The 23736-nt window shown below is 34.8% G+C and overlaps 1 protein-coding gene and 1 long non-coding RNA gene across 6 annotated transcripts in view; one reads left to right on the forward strand and one right to left on the reverse strand.

Annotated features, from left to right (window-relative positions):
- The window catches only part of LOC120772210 (kinase D-interacting substrate of 220 kDa B), a 92622-nt gene extending 69290 nt beyond the window's left edge, over positions 1–23332 (reverse strand). For 2 of the 5 annotated variants that reach the window (XM_040100691.1, XM_040100685.1), the window contains exon 1: positions 2970–3316. In XM_040100691.1, the coding sequence (XP_039956625.1) occupies positions 2970–3251 (282 nt within the window). In that variant the 5' untranslated portion in view covers positions 3252–3316. Of the gene's footprint in view, positions 1–2969; positions 3318–17396; positions 17626–22420 lie in introns of those variants that run through there. The other 3 variants (XM_040100690.1, XM_040100688.1, XM_040100684.1) reach the window with 3 other exon arrangements.
- On the forward strand, positions 9164–23703 carry LOC120772211. The gene is made up of 2 exons (XR_005705048.1): positions 9164–9511; positions 23302–23703. It is a non-coding gene; the product is annotated as an uncharacterized LOC120772211 (long non-coding RNA).
- Positions 23704–23736: the final 33 nt, after the last annotated feature.

Raw genomic sequence — 23736 nt, forward strand, 5'->3', positions numbered from 1 at the left:
TAATTCAGAGATAATGATTTTGTTGTAAGAAATAAAGAACGTGGAAGACCACCAAAAAAAAGTTTAAGAACGCCGAACTGCAAACAATATTGGGTGAAGATGATATGTACTTTGAATCAGAAGCGAATGGCAGCCATGTTCAATGCTGTGAAACAAAAAATTTCAGATCCTTTGAAAGTATGGGAAAGATCCAAAAGTGTGAAAATGAAAAATGGATTTATTTTAAGAATCCTAAACAGGAAAAGTTATGGGTTAACCCAGGACACCCATCCACATCCACTGCAAAAAACAGATCGATTCGGCAATACTCTGTGTTTGGTGGGATCAGAAAGGTTTTGTATATCATAAGCTTCTAAAAGGTGGTGAAACTATTAATAATAATCGCTACTGACAAAATATGATCAATTTGAAACATGCATTGATCGAAAAACCACCAGAGTGGGCCGGAAAACACGGCAAAGTAATTTTGTTAACGCACGCTGTGTCCAATATTCGGTCTATATAATCGCTTGGCAGAATCGATAATTCGAGCAAACATGGATCGGTTTCGCACCACGTTTACTCTAGTGGATATTGCACATCCTCAGGGACGCCGTACAGTGTGCTCCAAAAACGCTGTTGCTGCTGTGGAGTAGAGTATCAAAGACCCGAAGGAGTCCATACGCCATTTGCGCGCAACAATTGCAGCTGTGCCCATTCACTTTACGGAAGATATGGTATTGCGGAAGGATATTGGTTTGCAGGCTTACAAAATCTCACTCGTACAAGAATTTAAAACGAATGACCATCAAGCTCGACACTCGTTCGGTAAATTGGGCCAAAACGAGATTGCCCGGGATCGGTGATTTTGACAAGAAAATTTTGTTCAGCGATGAAACTCACTTGTGGTTGAATGGGTATGTTAATAAACAAAAATGTTGAATTTTGAGTGATGGTAGAATGGTGAATGAAAAAGAGAGACGCCATTACATCCTCAAAAAGTCACTGTTAGCTGTGCTCTCTAATGTTACACTCAATTGGGCATGGCATAGAGCCATAATTAATGCCTTTTTCGTGCCTGAATTGGAGGCTGTCATGCCATACAGCCAATGAAACTTTCAATTTATTGAAGGAAACTTTTTGTGAGCCATTATCTCGGGTTATGTGAAGTCGCTTGTCTACGCAGATAAGCCCGAGACGATTGAGGCCTTGGAATATTGCTCACATACGACAAAAGTGGTCGAAAATCGGGTCACTCGTCTGGAAGTTATTCGAGCCGGCCATAGCGGTCATTTGCTCGAAATAACTATTAAAGCATAATGACGAACCCTTATCTTCATAACAAAGCTAAATTCTTGACCATAGATATTAGGCTGGTTCTGATGCCCGATCCATTGATCGCACTTGGACTACAAAATGAATCCTTTGTGAACCCATAAAACCCTGTAATTCAAACCTATAAGATAGCAAAAACGTCTTGTGGCCGACAGAAATTTTCTCAGGCGTTTGATTTTAATCCTCACCAGTTCGGTGCGATATCTGAAAGTGTGAACCTCAATCTCGCAAATATGGAACAATCGAGAAGTAAGTACTGAGATGTTTCCATCTCGTCTTCTTTCATACAGCTTCTGCAGATGGTGTCCGGTAAGACCATCCACTACGCAAAGACCCCATAGAATGTTATGGGCATGACTATAGAGCCCGAAGACTACTTTCGATGTGAGACCTCACCGTTTGCCAAAGGCTCTTTTGCAGCAGTACAAGGCAATTGATGCCTTCTTTGCTCTTTCCTCGATATCAAGCTTCTATGAAAGCGAGCTATCTAGATTGTATCCTAAATAATTAACTGAATCTGCAAGTTGTAGGCGGATGCTTCTGGGATCTTTTATCTCCTAGTAGCTTCGGGTTAATCGCAAGGCCACATGCGACCGTCCTATTTGTTACAACGCTGATGAAACATCGTCTGCAACTATAATTCACAGGGGACTTATTAAGCTTATTAAGCATAGGCAATCAGCCGGAAGCCGTCCATAAATAATAGAAAGTTGCAAAAGGAGCTGAGGAAATATGTGTGTTATTGGAAATAATTTTAGAGGAAGATGTACTACAAGTGCCTGCCATCAATTTTATATGTCTGCAATCTTTTTCCGCAGACAAAGGGCTGAGAAAGTTCTCAATGCCGCTAAATTCGCTGTGAGGTTTTCAATTTCTTGCTGGGTATCTGCTATCACAAAAAAAGGGTGTAGAATCGATGTTGGAATAAAGTCTGCATGCAAGCACTAAATAATAAAACGTAAGGCAATCTAAATATTTTTCACTCATTGTATAAATAAGTGGTTTTGATTGGCTAATATAAGAGCCAAAACTGCTTAGACCGTATAATAGCACTTCTAAGCGTCTGCATCAGCTTTTTTTTAGATAAAAAAGTATATATTTGGTACAAATAAGGGAGTAGTAGTATCATTGATGTTAAAACGTCAAAGCTGCCTATGCAAGTGGAGGAGTATAATTTCTCACAGGGTCTGTACCATACACAAGCATTGTGCATCCATAACAATCTGCAGACAAAAGGTACACGGTAGACCGTATATACATACATATTTGCAGTATACACGAGTGTTCATACGTGTATATGTGTGTACAAATAAAGATTCTTATCAGTTAGTAATTGCAAAAATGTTATATGACAACGAGAGATTATCAGCTTCAGCGCTACAAGTGGCGGCAGCACATTCGCACAAACCGAGTTATTTATGTGCAAAATTTTATATACATAAGTGTGTATATTGGTATATAGTATGTATGTATATACATATATATTAACATTTGACTATGTGCACACGTATGTATTTATGTGTTTATTGTATTTGAAGCGACAGTCCATGTCCGCGGCGAACAAACAAATAGGAACGCGATAACAATAAATAATAAAAAAAATAAAAAAAAGAACTCATAGCGCTATATGTTGTCGCCAACAGTGTTTTTTTTACCTGAATTGAACTTCCGCTCTTTTGTAGGGATAGACGCAAAAATCCAAAAGGAAAAATACTGCCATAGTTGCCAGAGTCACGGCGAATTTGCAAAGCGGCGCCAGCAGCCGCGCTCGATGGGCTGCGACAGGAGGGCGAAGCCGAAGCGGGATTCAGCGGTGACATTTCGGAGAAAGCGCGACCCATTTGCATGAGACGCGGCGGCGTGCGGCGCGTTTGTTCGCCGACAGCGCCCTCCTCAGGCGCCTCATCCTCTTGGGTGGTGCTGAGCGCTTTCTTCATAATAATTTTTTCACTTTTAACTTTCACAATGTAAGAAAATTTGTACAACAATAATAACAAAATTGATTTGTTGGTTAAAAGAACTTATTTTTTTACGAATTTCATACTTTTTCGTATTTTTTTTCAAATTTTCTTTCTGAAACACACACAACCGCGCACAGTTTGGGGGAAAGGTCAACACAATTTGGTTCGAAGCAAATCAAAATTAATGTACAACAAAACAAACAAACATATGTACTTGTACATAGGTATATATTAAGGAATGTTCAACGTTCGCCGTACGTGGCGTGGTACCGAGCAGCGTGCGGTAGGGGCGGTGGTGAGGCGGTGAATACAAGTACGCGTCTATGAATGTGCGAATTTAGTCGTCTGCGCGGCGAGTGACTAAACTCAACTAAATAGCGGCGTGTGCGCGCGAGCTGACTAATGGCGCGTATCAACTCGAACTACCGTTAGACCAATCATTAGGCTCCGAAAACAAAGGCAGCACAGGCATCAGTGTATTTTTGCGATTTTACCCCATTTAACGCTGAGCCGCGGAAATCACGGACCTCTAACAATGTACATAGTTATGTATATGCTTTCTTCACTTCACTGATTAGTTTAGTCTCGCCGCGCGGCTCCCGTAAACGCGCGTCGCTCTGCCTGTGCGCCGCGTCGCTGACAGTGACTGCATAAATGCCCGTCGTAGTCTGTCATAAACCGCGAGAGCTGAGACAATGTACGGTACTATCATAGAATGCACTGCAGTCCCGGCATATGTACCCACACGTCTACGGGTAATTTGTATGTCAAAGCTGATAGACAGCTCGATGAGATAAGAGCCGCTTACACAGACGCATAGCGGCTTAGTGACTCTGTGAAGAGCAAATTTTGTGTTGAGTAAAATAATTTTATTTTTTGGTAAACAAAATGTTTTTGGTGGTTTTCGACAGCGTATCGCATACATATGAATGTAGGTATGTAGGTACATATGTTTATGGGACCAACTTTTTATATTATACTGAACTACCTGCACAGACAACACAATTATGAGCACCATCTTACATTTTAATGATCTATGATACATACATATTTGCTTAGCATAAACACTCGGCCGCTCACCTCATCAGCAGGCCTGACGCAGTCGACGTTCGTTCGAGATAATCAGCTGAAATGCACAGGTGGCTGTTTTTTTGCTTAGAAACAACTACAATTATGAGTAAAACAAATGCAGCCGAATATAGGATAGTTGTTCTCACAGTTGATAATACAAGTACAAAGTGTTGAAGGCCAAGAGAACTGGTGTTGAAGATAAGGGTTCAGGTTAGTAGAGCACAGTTACAAATTTGTATATTTTGTGAGACACTGCTCAACTTCAGAGTAGTTTTTTTGGCTCGTAAAGGTCAACCTGCGATCTATTGATTGGAACCTGCCACACTCAAGAGAGTAGGGCTCTTCGTCCACTTTCGTAAAGAGTAATTTTGCAAATTTATCAATAACTTGAAAACGGTATCTAGATATAACGGGTGATCCCCTTAGAAGTACATTTTTCAATAGCCTTTTTTTCACAGGAAAATTCACTTTCTGTAAAGAATAAATTTTGCGCGCTTCGCTCTACTGCGCGTACTATTCGCAACCCATCTTGAGACCCAGATTTCATTACTGGCTAATGTTCGTCAGAATAGACCACTTCTAGCACGCAGGAAGAAAATATAGCAGCCATAGCTGAGAGTCTACACGAAGACCGTGGAGAGTCGATTCGGCGCCGTTCGCAGCAACTCGGTCAGAAGTATGGAACGACTTGACGCATTTTACGTCGACATTTTAAATTGAAAGCGTACAAAAAAATAGCTCCTGCAAGAACTGAAGCCACTCGATCTTCCCAAGCGACATCGGTTGGCTATATGGGCTCTTGAAAAGTTCCAAGAAGGTGCGACGCAACCTGAAAAGATTCAAAGGCTGTCATTTTATCCAGAAAAAACAACGGTTTGGTGGGGGTTATGAGTCGGTGGAATCATCGGCCCATATTTCTTCAAAAATGATGCCGGTCAGAACGTAACTGTCAATGGCGACCGTTATCGCACTATGATAACCGACTATTTGATGACTGAAATTGAAGCTCGTCATCTCATCGACATTTGTTTACAACAAGTCGGTCCACTTCCAACACATCGCATCAATCAATGGATTCATTGAGAGAACAGTTCGATAGTAGATAATTTCACGTTTTGGGCCGTTCTATTGGCCACCAAGATCTTGTAATAACACACCGTTAGACTTTTTCTTGTGGGAACATGGAAAATCTAAAGTATATACGGACAATCCCGCTTCGATTCAGACCTTCACGCTTGTCATTCCAGTTACCAGTCGAAATGCTCGAAAGAGTAATCGCAAAATTGGGCTCAACGAATGATCTTTGAATCTTAGACGTAGCCGCGGCCAACATTTAAAAGAGATAAACTTAAAAACTAAATGCCAAAGAATGTTCATTAGAATCAAAAAAAGTAGGCAACCTCAAAATGGATATAAGTATTTCGGGATAGCCTTCTTAACACTGATCAAGTATTTGCTATGTCAGAAATGATTAGCCTACTAAATAGTTTGGGTTTACTACATGAACTAGGGCGCAATTAAATGAATTTTCTCCTCGTCTCTCAATTGTATAGCGTTTAGAAAGAGAGTTTCGAGTATCGTAGAAACCGCCGTGATTACAATAAAACGGTCACGGTATAGAATCGGAAAAATGAGAAAACATTCATTCCGTAGATTTAAAATTGGGTGCAGCTTCCCAAATCAAGTAGCAAGGCACTTAAAGGAACGCCAATTTTACCATATATGAAAAATTTAGTTAGCTTTACCATCGAACTGGCAGGAAGGGAAAGATAATCCTTCGGTATTGTTGGGAAAAGTAACGAAAGAGCAGTGAGACCATACAGAAATCGCTGTATGGTAGATAAGAAATCGCTGTGGCTATGTACAATTTTATTTCCGCTCAGTACAATCAAATCAAGAGAAATCTAGGAAAATATTGATATGCATTGTTAAAAAAATATCCCCTCTTTTATGATACCCAAATCAAATAAATAATTACCGTTATCTTCATAAGCAAGCATATGCTTCAATTATTTTCCCAGACTCGTCTGTAGTTCTGCCGCTTTAGGCAGTTGATAGGAACCAAAATTGCCTTACTGCTATTTTACTCACTTCAATCAGCCAAAATAACATTCACAACTTGACATTATTCCCGTTTCGTAAGTCAAACAAATTCGTCAAATTGTTGTTAGACGTACCAAGCACACATATCTATGGAGAAGTATACAAACATGTGTGCTGATGACGCATGGCTTTGCATTAGGGTGGCTGCAATTTTTCGATTTTTCTTAAAGAAGAAAATAATTCAAATAAAAAGTAAAGCTTTATTAGGACGCATGGGATCAATAAAGATAAAACTGAATTTTTAAGTTAGTTCCATTTTTCTTAAAAAAAATTTGTAAACTGGTTTTCTAGAAAAAATACTGGTTTAAATAAATTTAGCCCTTAGGTATTATCGAAGACAAATATAATGAGCATATACATTAGAGCATTAGAGCGGGTCGATTTATAAGGAGCCAAAAAAACGAACAAATCGCGTATGCAGGAAAATATTCTATGGATCATTCTGAACAACTTTACCAAAGAGAGAGAGCCTAATCCTTAGTATGGGAAATATGTGTTATAGTAGCCCGGTTTGACGATTCTGACAAATGATCAATAGAATATCAAAATGCCTCTGCGTATTAAATTCCATTGGGATATGTCAAAAACTAACTAATACATTTTTAAAATCCCTAAAACACTTCGCCTTTATAATCACTAGTTCGAAAGCTACCGGCCAAAGCGACTACGTACGCTGTAAATGATTCAGACACAAGAAAATGATTCTGCTGTGTGACAATGCTCGGCCTCACGTTGCGAAATCCGTTCAAACCTACTTGAAAACGCTTAAATAGGGAACCCACACGCCATATGTCCTAGATATTGCAACGTCCGATTAGTATTTGTGCCGTTCAATGGCACATAGTCTGGCCCAGAAGCAGTTCCACTCACAAGCCGACATCGAAAAATGGCTTGATTCTTGAATAGCATCATGGCATAATGGTATTCGAGCTTTGCCAGAAAGAACAATTTTTTCAAAAACATTTTCTGAAATAATTGGTAAAATTTAACTCCTATATTTATCAAACGATTTGCTAACGCCCTAATTCGCATGTAAATATCAAATTTACAGTTGTGTTCATGAAAATAGTTTTTTAACATATGGTATACTGACTTGCCAATACACACTTCAAATTATAAAAAAACTAGGCGAATACGGTGGTTGCGGAACGATATTGGTTGAAAGCTTGGCGAAAACTCAAGACAAAATAAGCGCAGTATACGACGGTACGTTATCGTGGTGCCAAAACCAAGAGTTGTGCGCTCATAATTTCGGCCTATTTTTACGAATAGCTTCGCGCAAACAACGCATAACACTCAAATAGTATTCCTTGTTGACAGATTATACGGTCGGAAGGGATTCAGAGTGCCCCACACCGCAATAATCAAAAAAAAAAACCGACAACATAACCTTGATTTTTGATTGCTTTGACGTGGTTTTTTCAGCTTCGGCTCACCTTTGCCACGATATTCGGTCAATTGATCGTGTGTTTCCGGGCCGTAAGCATAGATCCAAGACTCATCGTCAATAAAAATAGGTCTCATGACATCCTGGTAGTCGGAAAGCATTGTTTCCAGACGTTAATGCGATGCTGTTTTTCAAAAAAATTTAGTGATTTTGGCACCAAACGTGCTTTTACTTTTCTTAGGCCCAAATGATCTTTCAAAATTGCTTTAAATGATACTTTCGATATTCCAACGATGTCAGTCTGACTGTTAATTTTTGATTCTCAAGCACCAATTCCTTTATTTTATTGACGTGTTGTTCAGAAGTTGCTGTTGATGGCCGTCCGATGGAATATCGAATAATTTGTCCCAATCAAAAACACTTGCTCGCGACAAACAATTATAACCGAACGCCTTTTCCTTGGGAAGGCAAGCGTATACTTAACACTAATAATTATTTAGATGTGACGATTGGCACAAATGTCACGGACAGTCATTCCGACCTAGAAAAATAGTATTTCGACGAGTGGGTTTTCGCTCGCAATTTAAAGTAAAAGGTCTTACTATTTTTTGCCTACAGTGGAGGGCTGTCATGACAGTTGGCTGTTAACCAGACATTGAAAAAACGGCCTCAATCTATAGTATCATGGACCAAATATTGTGTGTAAACCTATTAAAAGATGTTGTTATCATTTGCTAGATGGGAAATCTCTATAAAAAGGACGTTGGAGCAGGATAACAACCCAAAACAAACGATCAAATTAGCTAAGGAGTGAAAAGATCGACGTTATGTCTAGGCCAAGCAGACACTAGACCTGATTCCAAACAAAAATGTATGCGTTAAACGAGTTATCGTAACGGCAAATCCATCAAACAGAACACAACTTTGGCTGGTGGTCAAGGAAACATATAGCACAAAGCGTTGTCAGTATCTGAAAGACTCTATGCAACGTCGGTTTATGAATGAATTAAAAAATTAAGGCTTTACAACCAAGCACTAGTCAATCGAAAACATTTACTAGCTGAAATTTTAATGTTTTATTGAATTTTTTTCTGTTTTACCTTCAACAAACAAGGCAGTACTATTTTTTTGAAAGACACATATTTATATTAAGAGCACTACTATTTTAATGAACACAGCTGTACAGACATACCTATGTATGTATATATGTATATATACTGATGCCGTTTATTGAATTGACGAAATAGTAAAATATCAATTTTAGCAAAGCTTTGTATTAGTTACACTTAAATCAGTCTTTCATAGCTACGCGACTGAAACGAACAAGGTGATACTGAAATACTTGTATATTGTTTTATGTGGCGTTGTTCAAAGCAAGTGTAAAAAGCGAAAAATAAAGTAAATAAAATTATAATATATTCCATAAAGAACTACATAGTGCATAATGCGATTTTAATTTTGTTGCGGTTTTTGTTACCGTTATTCGAAAAATGTATTAAAATTATTCTAATATGAAACTACAAAAAATACAGTTTAACATAGCCAAATTCATTGCCAGTGTTTTAAAAGAACAGAATTAAAAGAAAGGCAAACAGGCCGCTTATCATCTGTCAAAGAATTCATCTACACGTAGTGAAAAATATTAATTAATTATTTTAAACGAATTATTGCTTTGGTGAGTTCGTTAGTTAATTAAGTTAGACAATATGCAAGATATGCAAGTACTTTCATAAACAAAATTCATATTTTTTATTATTTTTTTACGAACACTATTTAACTCATTCATCGCTTTTGCGATGAGTGAAATTGTTCAACAAAGAAGTTCCATTAAATATTGTGTGCGGAATCGAACTTCTAGTGCCGAAAGATACAGAATGTTGGAAAAGACCTTCAGTGGTAATTGTAATTGGCAAGCAAGTCTTTTTGATTGGAACAAATTATACAAAGATGACCGGGAACGCGTTAACGACGAACCACGTCCAGGACGGGCGTCAAAATCAACTGGTGATCAACACATCAGTAAAATAAAGGTATTGGTATTTAAGAATCGACGATTAACATTCAAAAATCTTACTGGCATCGTTGGAAAATCGAAAGGATCAGTGAAAACCAATTTGAGAGATCATTTGTGCTCAAGAAAAGTGATAGCACGATTGGTTCCAAAATCACGCGATTTTTTTGAAAAACAGCGTCGCGTTAACGTCAGTGAAACAATGCTTTCCGATTGTATCTTAGACGATATACCTTAGATCTATGCTTACGACCCGAAAACCGACGAACAATCGGCCGAATATCGTGGCAAAGATAAGCCGACGCTGAAAAAAAACGCTTCAATGCAGGTCAAAAATCAAGGTTATGTTGACAGTTTTTCTCGATTATCGAGGTGTGGTGCCCTCCGAATACCTTCCCACCGGCCAAACTGTTAACAGCGAATACTATTTGAGTGTTAAGAGTCATTTGCGCGAAGCTATTCGTAAAAAGAGGTCGGAATTATGAGCCGACAACTATTGGTTTTTTATCCGTGATAATGAAATGCTATTCCGGAAATTGATTTTAACAACTGTTTCGAGGATTGGAGAAAACGTTGGTCCAAGTGTATTGTAACCAAGGAGGATTGCTTTGAGAGGGACAACATAGGAATAAAATAAGAATTTTAAAATTATGAAGAAAGTCTTACTATTTTTTGCTCATAGCAGTGTGTATAGAAGTCTTATAATATTAATTTATTTATTAATTTTATTAATTTTCAACTAAAGCTAGCTTTGAAATTATTCAAATCGGTCATTGTGTGCTTAACACATCTTTCTAAAATGTAATTTCAAATGTTTAATGTTTCTATAAGAGATCAATTCAAGTGTCTTTCAAGCAAACACTGCTAAAGCCAATGAGTTGTTTTGTCCAAAGTCCTCCGATATGTATAAATATGGCTCCATTTTATATACATATGGATGTATGTAGTTTTTTCCACACATAACAGTTATTTTCGCATCGCCAACAACAGCTTGCATATTTTTAGGCGCTTATATTTAGGAAGTGATCAGTTGTAGGTATGTATATTTAAATGTGTGAACATGAGTTAATGGTTCCTTCCGTTATCACACTCAACGCATTACTCACTTTTATTATAAATTTTTTTTAATAACAAGAAAAACTAAAATGAGTGGCGTAAAAACTACTTTTAATAAAGAAGTATACATACAAACATACATATGTAAATATGTACAAAAATATTCGCAAATTTATTATGCATCAGCTAGTCCGACTAAACTTAGAAGTGAAACACTCTTTATGAAACAATTATATAAAACACTTTGCTCAAGTTATCAGTAACAAAATTACGAAATATGTAGATGATTTAATTTGAACTAAGCAACTGAAAAATACAGGGTGCATATGAAAGTATATTGTTTTTGGTAAAAAAAAAAATAATCGTAAACATTTAAAATTTATAAATAACAATGCTTTCATAAAACTAAGTGTCAAAAATAAACAATTTAGAAATACAGGGTCTCTCATTGAGGTCGTTCTTGAGTTTTTAATGTTTTTATTTTTTCTGTGGTGAAATTTGACACTTACATATAAATGAAGCTTTTGACAACCATCGAAAAAACAAAACATGTCAGAAATGCAAGGTATCTCATTGAAGTTTTATTTACTCTACGTGTAGCATTCAATAGTAAAAATTTGACAATTATAAATGACACTTTTGACAACAATCAAATAAACGATAAATCGAAAGAAATTAAGCAGCTACTTTTCAAATTCAAAACCTGATACTAGTAATTTTATTAATGATATCACGACAAACAAGATCATAAATCTCAAGATACTAATCGATTAATCGGAGTTTTCGAATACTGAACTAAAAAATTTCGTTCAAAATAGGACAGTGTTGGTTTTGTAAGTGATTACAAGTTGAGTTGCAATAGTTAGGTCTTAGAGACCCAAAATAATTGAATAGATAACTTTAAATAACTCTACCAATGCACAGTGGTTCCATTTGTATGGAGGATAGCGACAAAAATAGTTAGAATACAGATACTGACTTGCAATATACACAGCATATTTCTGTTCATGCAAGTACGATATTCTGAAAAAATCGCAATTGTATAACGCCCACTTTTCATATTCTACATATATAATTCTAACGTTAAAATACCTGAGCAAAAAAAAAAATAAAAAATTCCTTTACGTAATTAGTCTTCAAACAATTCTATTGTAGTTTTTAATAATGCGCTTTTCTTTTTGCATGACAATTTTCGTTGACCTGTAATAAATGGATCTGAGCTCAACAATAACATATTAAGTAAATCCGTATTTGTTGCAATTCGAGAAGTTTTCCTCGTATGTTGAAGCCTATACCTCCTAATATCCTTGTTTTTGGCTTCCGCAGCTTCCTCTGATAGTTCTCCAATGGATATTATTGCACTTTCGATGACTTCGGAACCATGCACTAGGATCTTGTGAACTGAAGGTGGAAGATAGAACCAAGGGTACTTCTCTACAAGCCCTTTAGCAGTTTCAAGTGCGAATTGCTTAAATTTGTCCGCGTTTATTTTATATCCTGATGACATAGCTTGCAGTAACGCTGCACATCTTAGTATGAGCTCTTCGTCAACGCCCGTTATTTGAGAAGCCAAACCAGCATTATTATTATTATGCAGAGAAATCAGCTGTTGGGCGACCACGTTTACTCGCTTTTACTTCTTCTTTTTCAGATAGCAAAGATAGAGTTTCGAGACTTAAGGTAACAACCTCTTTGTAAGAGAGCCAATCCGAGTAGTTTCTTAACACGTCTGACTTTACGCGATGGTTTTGTTTCCACATCACCCCAATGCGTCTGCATAAATATTTTACACATTTCAGTATATCATCAAACGGGTGTTCGTCACCTTCAAAACCTGTTTTTCTGACTATATCTTCAAAAACTTCTTCAAAAACTTCCTGACCTTTCGTCGTATTTGATCCATTTTTGGAGCACCAAATTTCAAAAATATAGGAGCGAGAAAATATGCATTGATGAGACGTTCCTACGATAAGAAATTTAAAAAATAAAAATCTCAGAGAGAGAGAGTGAGACAACAACAACTAATTCTACATTTGTTTATTGACATTACTTGCAAAAACCAATGCAATAACACGCAAAAAAAAACAAAAAAAAAAAAAAAAAAAAAAAAAGTTAGGTTAGTTTAATGAACTTTATTTAGAAACCTGCAAATCCCTGCACATGAACTTAATATTATTTTAAACTATATACTTGTATCAACATTTACACACTAATCCGGTCATTGCATTCGGTTGACAAAGTTACTAAATCTCCAAATACATTTAACAAAGAACAACAAAACTGAATCAAAAAGACACTTCATTAAAATTTGTTATTCTAAAAACAACAGCACAATTTAAAAACTTGTAATTACTGAAAAATAATACTATTACCATTTACTTTAATTTCCATTTTCAGTATTTTTATTTGCACACTTTTTTAAATTAAATTTTTGCAGTTGAATGTACCCGTTGCTTTCGCTTTTATTTTTATCAACTATTTACTTCTGTGCAAGGCCGTACATTTGTTGCCTTCACTGAAGAAGTTCCGTTAGAAATAATCAAAACAAACTCAAAATACATAAGTTTGATGGCATAGGCAACTATTTATTTAGCTACAAGCCCAGTATATAAACATAGACTTTTTTATTTTTGTCGTATGGGAGGAACCACCGTGCAATGGTGCGTTTAGACGGAACAAGGAATCACGCACAATTTAATCGATTTCTTTTAATCAAATAAACGAACTGTAAGTTTCCTTTGAAGTCGACTAATGTTTCTAATCTTAATGCCTATAAGTACAGCTTTGAAATTGATTAAGCAATTTTTTTCATAAAATACCGATTTTTTAAATTAAATAATCGATTAATGTTTCTAACCTCAGCAACTATAAGTGCAGCTTCAAAATCGATTAATCGACTTTTCCTCAAAATTTTTTTAAATAAAATAACCGATCAATGTTTTTTATCTTAATGCTTATTATTGCAACATTGAAATCAATTAATCGATTTTTTTAAACGAAAAAAATTTTAAATAAAATAATCGATTAATGTTTCCAATCTTAATACCTATATGTGCAGCTTTAAAATTTAGATTTGAAATCGATTAATCGATTTTTTTAATCCAGTATCGATTTTTAAATTCAAATAATCGATTCATGTTTCTATATTTATTAGTGCATAAGTGTAGCTTTGAAATCGATTAATCGATTTTTAATCCAATATCGATTTTTAAATTCAAATATTCGATTAAAGTTTTTAAATTTTTTCGTGCATAAATGTAGCTTAGAAACTAAGAGACCCTAGTCTGTCGAACATGTAAACTTACGAAGAAGGTTCATTCGTGGCAGAAATCGGTCAAATGTTGTTAAATTGAGAAAAAAATTAAATAACTGAATTAGAGATTGAGTAGTTCTTACAACACATTTTCCTAAACTTTAAGACCGCAAAGGTCTAACGGATTTCAAAAAAGGTCAAATTCAGATTGGATTTCAGAAAATATGAATTGCTTAAGGTCAAATTGGATATCAGAAAATATGAATCCCTTAGAATATTAAGGTCAAAGTATAGGCGAGGCTCTGATTAATTTTGGAATAATCACAAAACCAGTCAGTTACTCAAACAAATTAGGCCGACATCTTTCGAGCACAGAGAATACAGATAGATACCGTACACTGAATAGTATTTGGCAAAGAAAAATAATTGTTTTTCAAAAATTTTGCTATTAGAGAACATAAAGCAATTTTTAGTTCGATGAAAAGATCATCAATAAAACAAAAATTTATTCGGAGGTTTTGAGAAAAGCTGCTGTCATTTAAAAGAATATGAAAAAATTAAAAAATGAAAGGCTGAAGAGAATTTTTGAAACTCAATATATTTTTTAACACACGAACTGTAGGAATATTCAGCATTTGCTCTTACTCAAAGAGGACAGAGTGATAACATAAGCATTAATAGCAGTTTCATAATATTATCTTATTTGCCTAGCCATTACCATTGAAAAAATACCACAAAAGTGGCATTTCCTTTGAGTTACCTCATGTTAGACGCAGTCAATTGCCCTTCAATTGAGTTAAGTGTCAACAAAGTGGGCAGTCAACAGCTGTCATTCGCTTAAAAAATTTGCGATGTGCTGGAAAATGCAATTTTTTTTGCTCTTAAAAGTACAAAACTTAATTGTTAAGCAGTAAAAAAGGCAAATATTGTTGATTAGCCAGTGCTTACAAGTAATAATAATGATTGAGCGCGGCAGAAGAGTAAACTTTGCATTTTGTTTTTATTTTTCTCTCGCGCTGTCACACTTGACACTTAGCACGTAGAATGCAGTTTTTAATGCAAATAGAAGGCGTTCGAAAAATTCGTCGCAATAATTGCTGTAAAATTATAGAAACTTCTAAATTTAGCAAAAAATATATGTATTTTATCAACAGAAGCCGTTAGGCAGATAATTAGGATATGTTTACTAATTTTTAATAGTTTACTTGTAACATTTCGCCTTAGGATTGCCTAAGTTGACATAAAGGCAGATGTTTTACTTTAAAAAGTGTCCCGTGATATTTAAATAGAAAACGCATTTCTACTGTGTCAATTATTTTTAAACAATATATACATATATATGCACATATGTATGTATGTAAATATGTACATATATAGATATGACTATTTAAAGCAGCAAGCTAAATATAAACAATTCTACAGTGGTGAGCACATAAATAACTCAGCATAATTTTATAGTTGAAATTATTGAAAGCAAACTAAACCAGTTTTTTATTGAGAAGCATATTGAAACAACACGAGTATCTTATTTCGAAATTATATTAACAAAATTATATATTTTGAAAACCAGATATTCTCAGCAAATTTAAAAAAATTGTTCCAGATATACATTGTGATAAAAAAGTACGCGGAAATTGTTAATAAAACGCAAAATATTTAATTATTCATCACTATTTATTTTTTCGCCTTCAAAGTAATCCCCATCAGATACATATAATACACTTATTATAATACACTAGTACTCGAATTAATCTTAATGAGCACTTTTTGGGATGGCTTTCAGCTTCTTCAGCGAGTTTTGTTTTATCTCTTCGATCGACTGAAAACGGGTTCCACGGAGCGACAATTTCAGTTTGTGGAACAAGAAAAAATCACACGGAGCCAAATCTGCTGAATACGGTGGTTGATCGTGCTCGATGTGATGGTGCATAATTTCCATGAATTATTCTTACACAAATCCGGTCATTTTCGACGAATGTTGCCTCAATACGGTTAAATAGAAGTATCTATTGACCCCCTATCCATCTGGAACAAATTCATGTTCCACCAAAGTACGAATACCAAAAAAACAATGAGCATCACCATGATTTTTGAGCAGTTTTGGCGCGTTTTTTCGGTTTCGACTAATTTTTTTCCTTCCATTCCGATGATTGTTGACTACTTTTCATGTCAAACTCATAAACCCATGGCTCATCGGCTCTCCATGAATGTGGAATCGCAAATCGTACGATCAAGTATGTTCAAATAGACCTGTTTACGGTATTCTTTTTGAAGAAAATTCAGCTTTATGAGGAGGAGTTGCGCATTTCATACCCAAAATATCCACCAAAATCATTTGAAAGAACAAGCGAGAGATGCTGCGCTCTCTTGTCATCTCTCTAGCACTTATCTGACGATTTTCAAGCACCATATCCTTCAATTTTTTTTTGAAGAGGCCCAGCACGAGGAATGTCTTTAACTCGTCTCGTCTTTGAAGACTTTGTGCCTCTCGTAGGCTTGTGAATCACCGTAAGTCTTTTTCAACATTCGCAACGATTCCGCACACGAAATTTTGGTTCTAAATACCAAATTTGAGACAAATTCTTTGTTCGATATTTTTATCCAATTTATGTTGTTGTTGTTTTAACGCCAGAAAACATTGTTGAAATAATCGTGAGGAATGATGCTGACTTTATAGACCTTGGTCGGATAAACATCCGGTTCCATTTCGGTTATTTAGATCCGACAGTAGTGGGACCGTCCATATTATATTCGCTGGTGGTTGTTTTATTATTTTCAGAGTCCCTGGTGATAGCAAAGGTGCTATTTCTATAGCCACCACTGTATATTAATAATCTTTACATATTAACTTAAGCTGAGAAACCAAGTTACACTTATTTTGCGAAACACTTCTGTCATAAAACAAAAAAAAATTAAAAAAGCAGGCCAGTTTTTGGCGCTGAAAATATTAGTACGTACTCATAACAGGATAGTATAGCTTTGTTTCGTTATATCTTCATTCAACGTATTTTTTCATTTTTCAATAATCTTCAGAAATTTCTAAAAATCGAAAAATAACGTCTCAGATATCTCCCACATAACGATTAATTCGTGTGATCACTACGAACGATTATATGTACATATATGCAATTTATTTTGGCAACAAAATTAAGCCACATCTTGTGACATATGTATTTTGCTTGTTTACACCTCGCCATAGGCAAATGAACATAACCTGTTAGTTTGTTTGCCGACACTTACCTCCTTCCAGTCTGGCGGAGATGTTGACTGATAAAGCGTATCCACGAAATACGAGACTGTGAAGACAGATAACTGCTCTTCCATAACTTAACAATGTTTACTCTATGTATGTATGTATATTTAACTGTTTTTGTTTTAGTTTTTTTTTCTCCTTACGGTCACACAGTTGAAATTGCAATCACCCGGTGTCGATGGTTATACGCTTGACATTTGCAGTGAAATAAGTATGGATAGCAAAGGCTCAACAACAGAGTTACTCGCTCTTCGTACACGCCATACAGTTACATATACAGTTTATAGCGGCGCGCACGAGCTTAGACAATAAAACTGCACTGTTTATAAGATCTTTAAAAGCTAACTAAGAGATAACTCGAATGCAGCGCAGATAAACTGAACAGCTCGTTGTCAGTCGCGCAAAACACAAAATTAGACTCGAGAGTCGGCGCTCTGTGGCAAATATCATGCTAATATTGAAGTGCTAAACAAAAAAAATAACAACGGATGATACTTACACTCACTTATCGCAAAAGACGAACATAAGAACGACGTCTCCAAGTTAGATATCCGATACATGCTGGTACGGTACCTTTCCTTTGCCTGATATATCGGCATATTTCATTGTTTGTTATTTCAATTTCTCATTTGGCGGTGTTTGTATCAAAATTAGTATCAATTTGTTGCTGATTTCTATTTAATTCGCGCGCAATTCGTCGTCGTCGTCGTCGTTTGAAAATTCACTCAATAGAGATGTGCAACTCTTTCTAATTCGATTTTTGTATATACTCACGTTATGGGAATGTCGATGCCGCGGAGTCTACTTTATAGGCATTTTAAAGAGTAATATTCGATAGATAAGCATTACCATTTCTTGGAAACGCTCTGCTCTGGCAGCATCACGGCTAAATTGAGGGGTTTGAGGGTTGAATTTTAACCTGGATTTTTGAAATTTCGTCTTAAAAATTTCTGACTCGAAACCGGTTTTAGGCCCATAGTCACTTAGGCAGAGTTGCTCAGAATGATTCGTAGATCATTTACCGCATACGCGATTTTTCCGTTTTTTTGGCTCCCTGTAAATCGACCCGCTCTAATGTATGTATACAAGGTGTGTCGCAAAAGAAACAGAACTTTTTAAATATAACTGTTTCTAGTGGCGCCACCTATTGGTGGGTATATGAAATATAAAGTATGATCTCTTGTTGACATTTCGTAAAAATTTTAAGACAATTAGATAACTACAATCGATGTTATCGATCAAAAAGTGACAGCAGCTTTTGGTCATCGGTCGAAAAATGCATTTTGAACAAAGAGCAAATATTAAATTTTGTTTTAAACTTGGGAAAACGTTTACTGAAACATTTCAAATGATGAAAAAGTTTATGGTGATCAGTGCCTATCCCGTAGTAATGTGCATGAGTGGTTTAAGCGATTCCAAGAAGGTCGTGAGAACCTCTGTGACGATCAGAAGTCGGGCGGGCTAAAATCGTCTTCAGAAGTCAAAAATAAAGACAATGTTGATTTGTTTTTACGATTCCGAGGGTATTGTACACCGAGAGTTCTTCCCACCTGATCAAACGATTAATGCTGTGTTTTACCTTGGTGTTATGAAGCGTCTTTCGTCACGCATTCGTGCTCGACCACAATACTGTGAGGAAGGGTCCTGGCGCCTGTTGCACGATAGTGCGCGGTGTCATCGGTCGACGCTTGTCACTGATTTTTTGACAAAAAACTCCATATTAACCATTAATCACTCACCCTACTCACCTGAACTGGCACCCTGTGATTTTTACCTATTTGGAAAACTTCATTTGCCCATGAAAGGACACTGGTTTCAAGGCATTTCAGCTATCCAAAAGGCGACGACCAATATTCTCCAGAGCATTTCGAAAAATGACCTTAAACACTCATTTGAAATGCTACTAAACGCTGTATCGAAGCACAAGGAAACTACTTTGAATAAAAAAATATAACTTTTGAAATATATTACTTTTTTGTTGTTTTTTTTAACAGGCCTGTTTCTTTTGAGACAGAAAAAAAAAAAAGAAAAAAATTCTAACCGCAACTTTATATGCTGCAATTTTTACGCTAACACGTTATCAATGTGTTATTTAGTGAATTATGAATTAGCAAGGTTTCCTAAATTATTGACCGCACAATGTATTTTGATAGTAAATTATTAACTTCACATAGCAACCAAAATAAAAGTGTTAATTAAAGGTCTGCCCTATTTATTTGTATTATACACATAATTTGAATTTAAACCTTGTTTATGGATATTATTTTTCAGATAAGATATTCTAAAGCTTCTATAAAACTAAGCATAATCTTTGCGAGATTTAAAAAACTAACCCTAAATAATTGAACTTCAATATTATTATTTTTGCACGCAAATTTAAAGATTTACACCATTGTTCGGCAAAGCACTTGCGTGAAGAATAAAGTGACGAGCTGGAAATTTATTCCAAAGGTCTCCATCATTTAAGTTGATGTGACCGATGAAGTATTGTTACGCAAACAGCAAATTACATATACAGATAAATTAATTGTTGATAGCGATTGTCAAATAAGATTAATTTTATATTTTCTATTTACCCACCAAAACATTTGCACAGGTTATGACAAGTTTATAAATTTGTGTGTGTGTGAGTGTATAAAATTAAAGAAAGAAAGCTTATACTCATTTAAGACAAACATTGGTATTTAATAATTAAAGATATATGTGAAAAACTAAAAATTTAATTAATTTTGTTGAAGACTGTAAAATTAAATAAATTTTGTTGAAAACTAAATATTATTGCTTTTTTATTGCACAAGCATTCTGAATTGGTGGCGATATTTCTATTGGCACATGAAATCGAACAGCTGGCAGTTAATGTTTGACATTTTGCTTTTATTTGCCCATATGGAATTTACCTCAAACCATTACCTTAAATATTTGCCCTTTTCATTAACAAGAACACAACAAGTGATTACGTAAAATATACTAATTGTTATAATAAATGTCGAATTTATGTGCTGCTGTTGTAATAAAATATAATCTATACATACAAACATACGTAATAAGATATAAAAACGCGATTTGCCAATTAGAATATCATTGCAATTTAGCCAATAACAGCTGCGTGCAATTTTAGACTAGAATTTTATAAATAAATCGTATAATTTTTTTTTTAATTATTTAGCATTCGCTCTAAATATTACAAAATAAAACATTTATAATAATTATAATTAGCGCAATTAAATTGGAGCATCCCAGGAAACATATTAATTTCAAATATGTTAACGATGCAATTATCTACTTGTTATATATTTTTCCAGGCAAATGTCTTCCATGTATTGTATTTGTTCAATTTACACAAGTGATTAGCACTGAAAGACGCAACAGAGGTGTGCGTTGAGGAGTATTTTCGGAGGGTTATTAACAAAATATAAAAAAAATGATTTATATAAAAAATTAAAACAAATTTATGTATGTATGGCAAACATTTGCATTCAGAATTAAGAATCATTTGCTACATATACATATATACATATGTACATATGTACATATATCAGCCTCGTATATAAAAGTTAATTGATACTATATACAAAACGCACACAAATATACATACATACATACATAAATATGATGAATATGTGCACTTATACATACAAACACAGACCTCAAGTGTGCGATAGTGATATTTGCTAATGGCAATCTTATCGCTAAAGAGACTAAATGTAACACGAGGAAGGTCTATCAATCCTTATGCTGGCTAATATTTCCAAGTGCAAAAGCTTATGGCCTCATGCCATATGTACATGATTATTTATGTACGGATATATATGTACATATGTATACTCTCAAGTGAGTGGACATAACGTCGATCACTTCACTTCAAATCAACAGCAATGCTCAATATCGAATGAAGATATTCATATTTCACAGTTACGATCAAATTGATAAGAGTGAAACGTTATATTTTTCATCAACACATACATACATATATGTATGTATGCATGACTGATCACTGACTGTGTTTAAATAAGTATAAGTAAGTACGATTTATGGTAAAGTGTGAATAATTACCAAATAAAAGTAATATATAATAGATATAACAATATGCACATCACTTCATACAAACAAATGTAGCTACAATGCATAATTTTGATTTATTACTGCCCACCAGGTTTGTTAACATACAATTCATCACTCGAAGTGCTCATATAACCGTCAATCAGTAGCGAAAAGCGAAAAAAATTATGTTTTATTAAACATTATCGAAGATTAAATGATCTTTTGCTTATAGGAATACTGAGTTGTTATGAATAATTAATCATTTTCAAAATTTTAGCTGCAGATAGTTTTCAACAAGCGCATATCCAAAGCAGATCAGCTTAATAATTATTGCTATTTTATGCACTCAATTATTCATCTGAATATGAATAGAACATGGATATATCCATATATCAACAACAATACGACTTACCCACAAATAATGAAGTAATTATAAACTTTGAAATTTCAAAAACTTTTACAATGTTCCCAAGCTTAGCAATAAGCAATATAATAAAGAGCTTTAAAATTTTTCACTTCACTACAAATTGGCAAAACAGAGTATATAGCTCATCTTACGTAGCTTAACTTTTATTTAACAGTGAAATAAGCTTACTGGAAGCTATAGTCAGATAGCGTTTTGACTGTTGCGGAAATTGTGAGCGCTCAATTAGCGCCTTTGCAGAACTTGCAATGTCACCATATTTTATTATTGACAATGTACGAACAAAGCACGTTTATTATCCCTGCCACTGTCTATATGTATTGTTATACAAGCAAATAGATAAAGTAAATATAAAATTAACTTGTAGACGTTGTCATTGGATGCCAACTTCATTGAAAGATATGATGTCTTTGCTTTGTTGAGAAAATTTCCACTTTCTGCACACGAAGTTAAGATCTTATTCTGCTATGTTAATGGGGAGTTCCCCTTTGGTATATAACTTAATAGAATTAGCATAAACATTGTAAAAAATAATAATCCACTTACCTTTAACAACGCCAGTCATAAAAGTTCGTTTGCCAGCTAATAGACTCTAGGTTTTACTTGACTGCTTCGGACCACAGTGCAGTGTGCCAAAGCAAAAGTAAATAAAACAAAAAATAAATAAAAAAAATCAGGGATAATTGAGAGTGATGATGGCACCAACGATGCTGATGACGTTTTTCACGGCTATTGTCGATGTCTGTCGATGCAGCGTTGTGGTGATGCGACGAATTGGTTGTTGGCTTGCTTGCGTAAATCAACCTTAAAATTCTACAACAGCAACAATTTGTACAAAAAATCACGTCTCGTCGATCACAATGCGAAACGAATACTTCATGCGCACTCTAAGGCTAAATTTATGGAGCATTTGACAGAACCCAATTTAGATTATTTATGCATTTACTATATATACTGAACACAAACACCACTATTTACCAATTAGGATTGTATATTACTTCACTTTCGTAACCCTTTTTTTTTTGATACACTAAACTGCACAGACTATGAATTACATTGAATTATTTTGAGACATTGAAGGATGTTTGTATTTGCTTAAAAATTTCTTTTGTGTTTTATTAAAGACTATTGCGATATTTTTCTTTTTTTTTTTTTGAAATGTGAAAGGATTTCACTTCGCGACCCTACTACGCTGCAACAGACCTTCCCAGCAATATTACCGAAAATTATATGAAAATTTTGACAAGCACGGCACTTTCCGAATGGTTTCCTTGGAAAATTCCTGTTTCACGGCTAGAGCTTTGTATTATTATTACATTAGGCACATTCACGCACGTTTCCACAAATTTAATTTAATATAATAACATAATATTATTTATTGCAATGATTTTCACAGCACAAACATTTTGGATTTTTCCTCTTTTCAGATTGGAGTGTTACAACAGCGGTGGCGATAAATGACAGCACAGACAAAACGATTGGTGTTTAAAATACAAAAGCAACAAAATCTACAAAAAGAAAATGTCAAATTGAAATCTTTCTGCTTCATAATAATTACATGAATAGTTGTTGTGTTGTTGCATACCCCAGTGGGCGAATAATAAGAAAAAGGAGAACAAGAAACAGCTGTCTAGCAGTGTTGTAAGGGAACACAAAAAACGCACGTGATAGATGTAATATATGTATATCGAAATTTTTGTATATCCTTTATGAATACTGTCTGTTTACAAAATTACACATACAATGTTAAAATATTTATAATATGATTGTAAACATTAAAATAATTATTATTACAGAATAAAAATTGTGACTAATGCTAGCTGTTTAAATTGATAAAATTTTTCAGTTAATTGTATTATGTA

The sequence above is a fragment of the Bactrocera tryoni genome, chromosome 3 (assembly GCF_016617805.1).
Source record: "Bactrocera tryoni isolate S06 chromosome 3, CSIRO_BtryS06_freeze2, whole genome shotgun sequence".
Classification (NCBI taxonomy): domain Eukaryota; kingdom Metazoa; phylum Arthropoda; class Insecta; order Diptera; family Tephritidae; genus Bactrocera; species Bactrocera tryoni.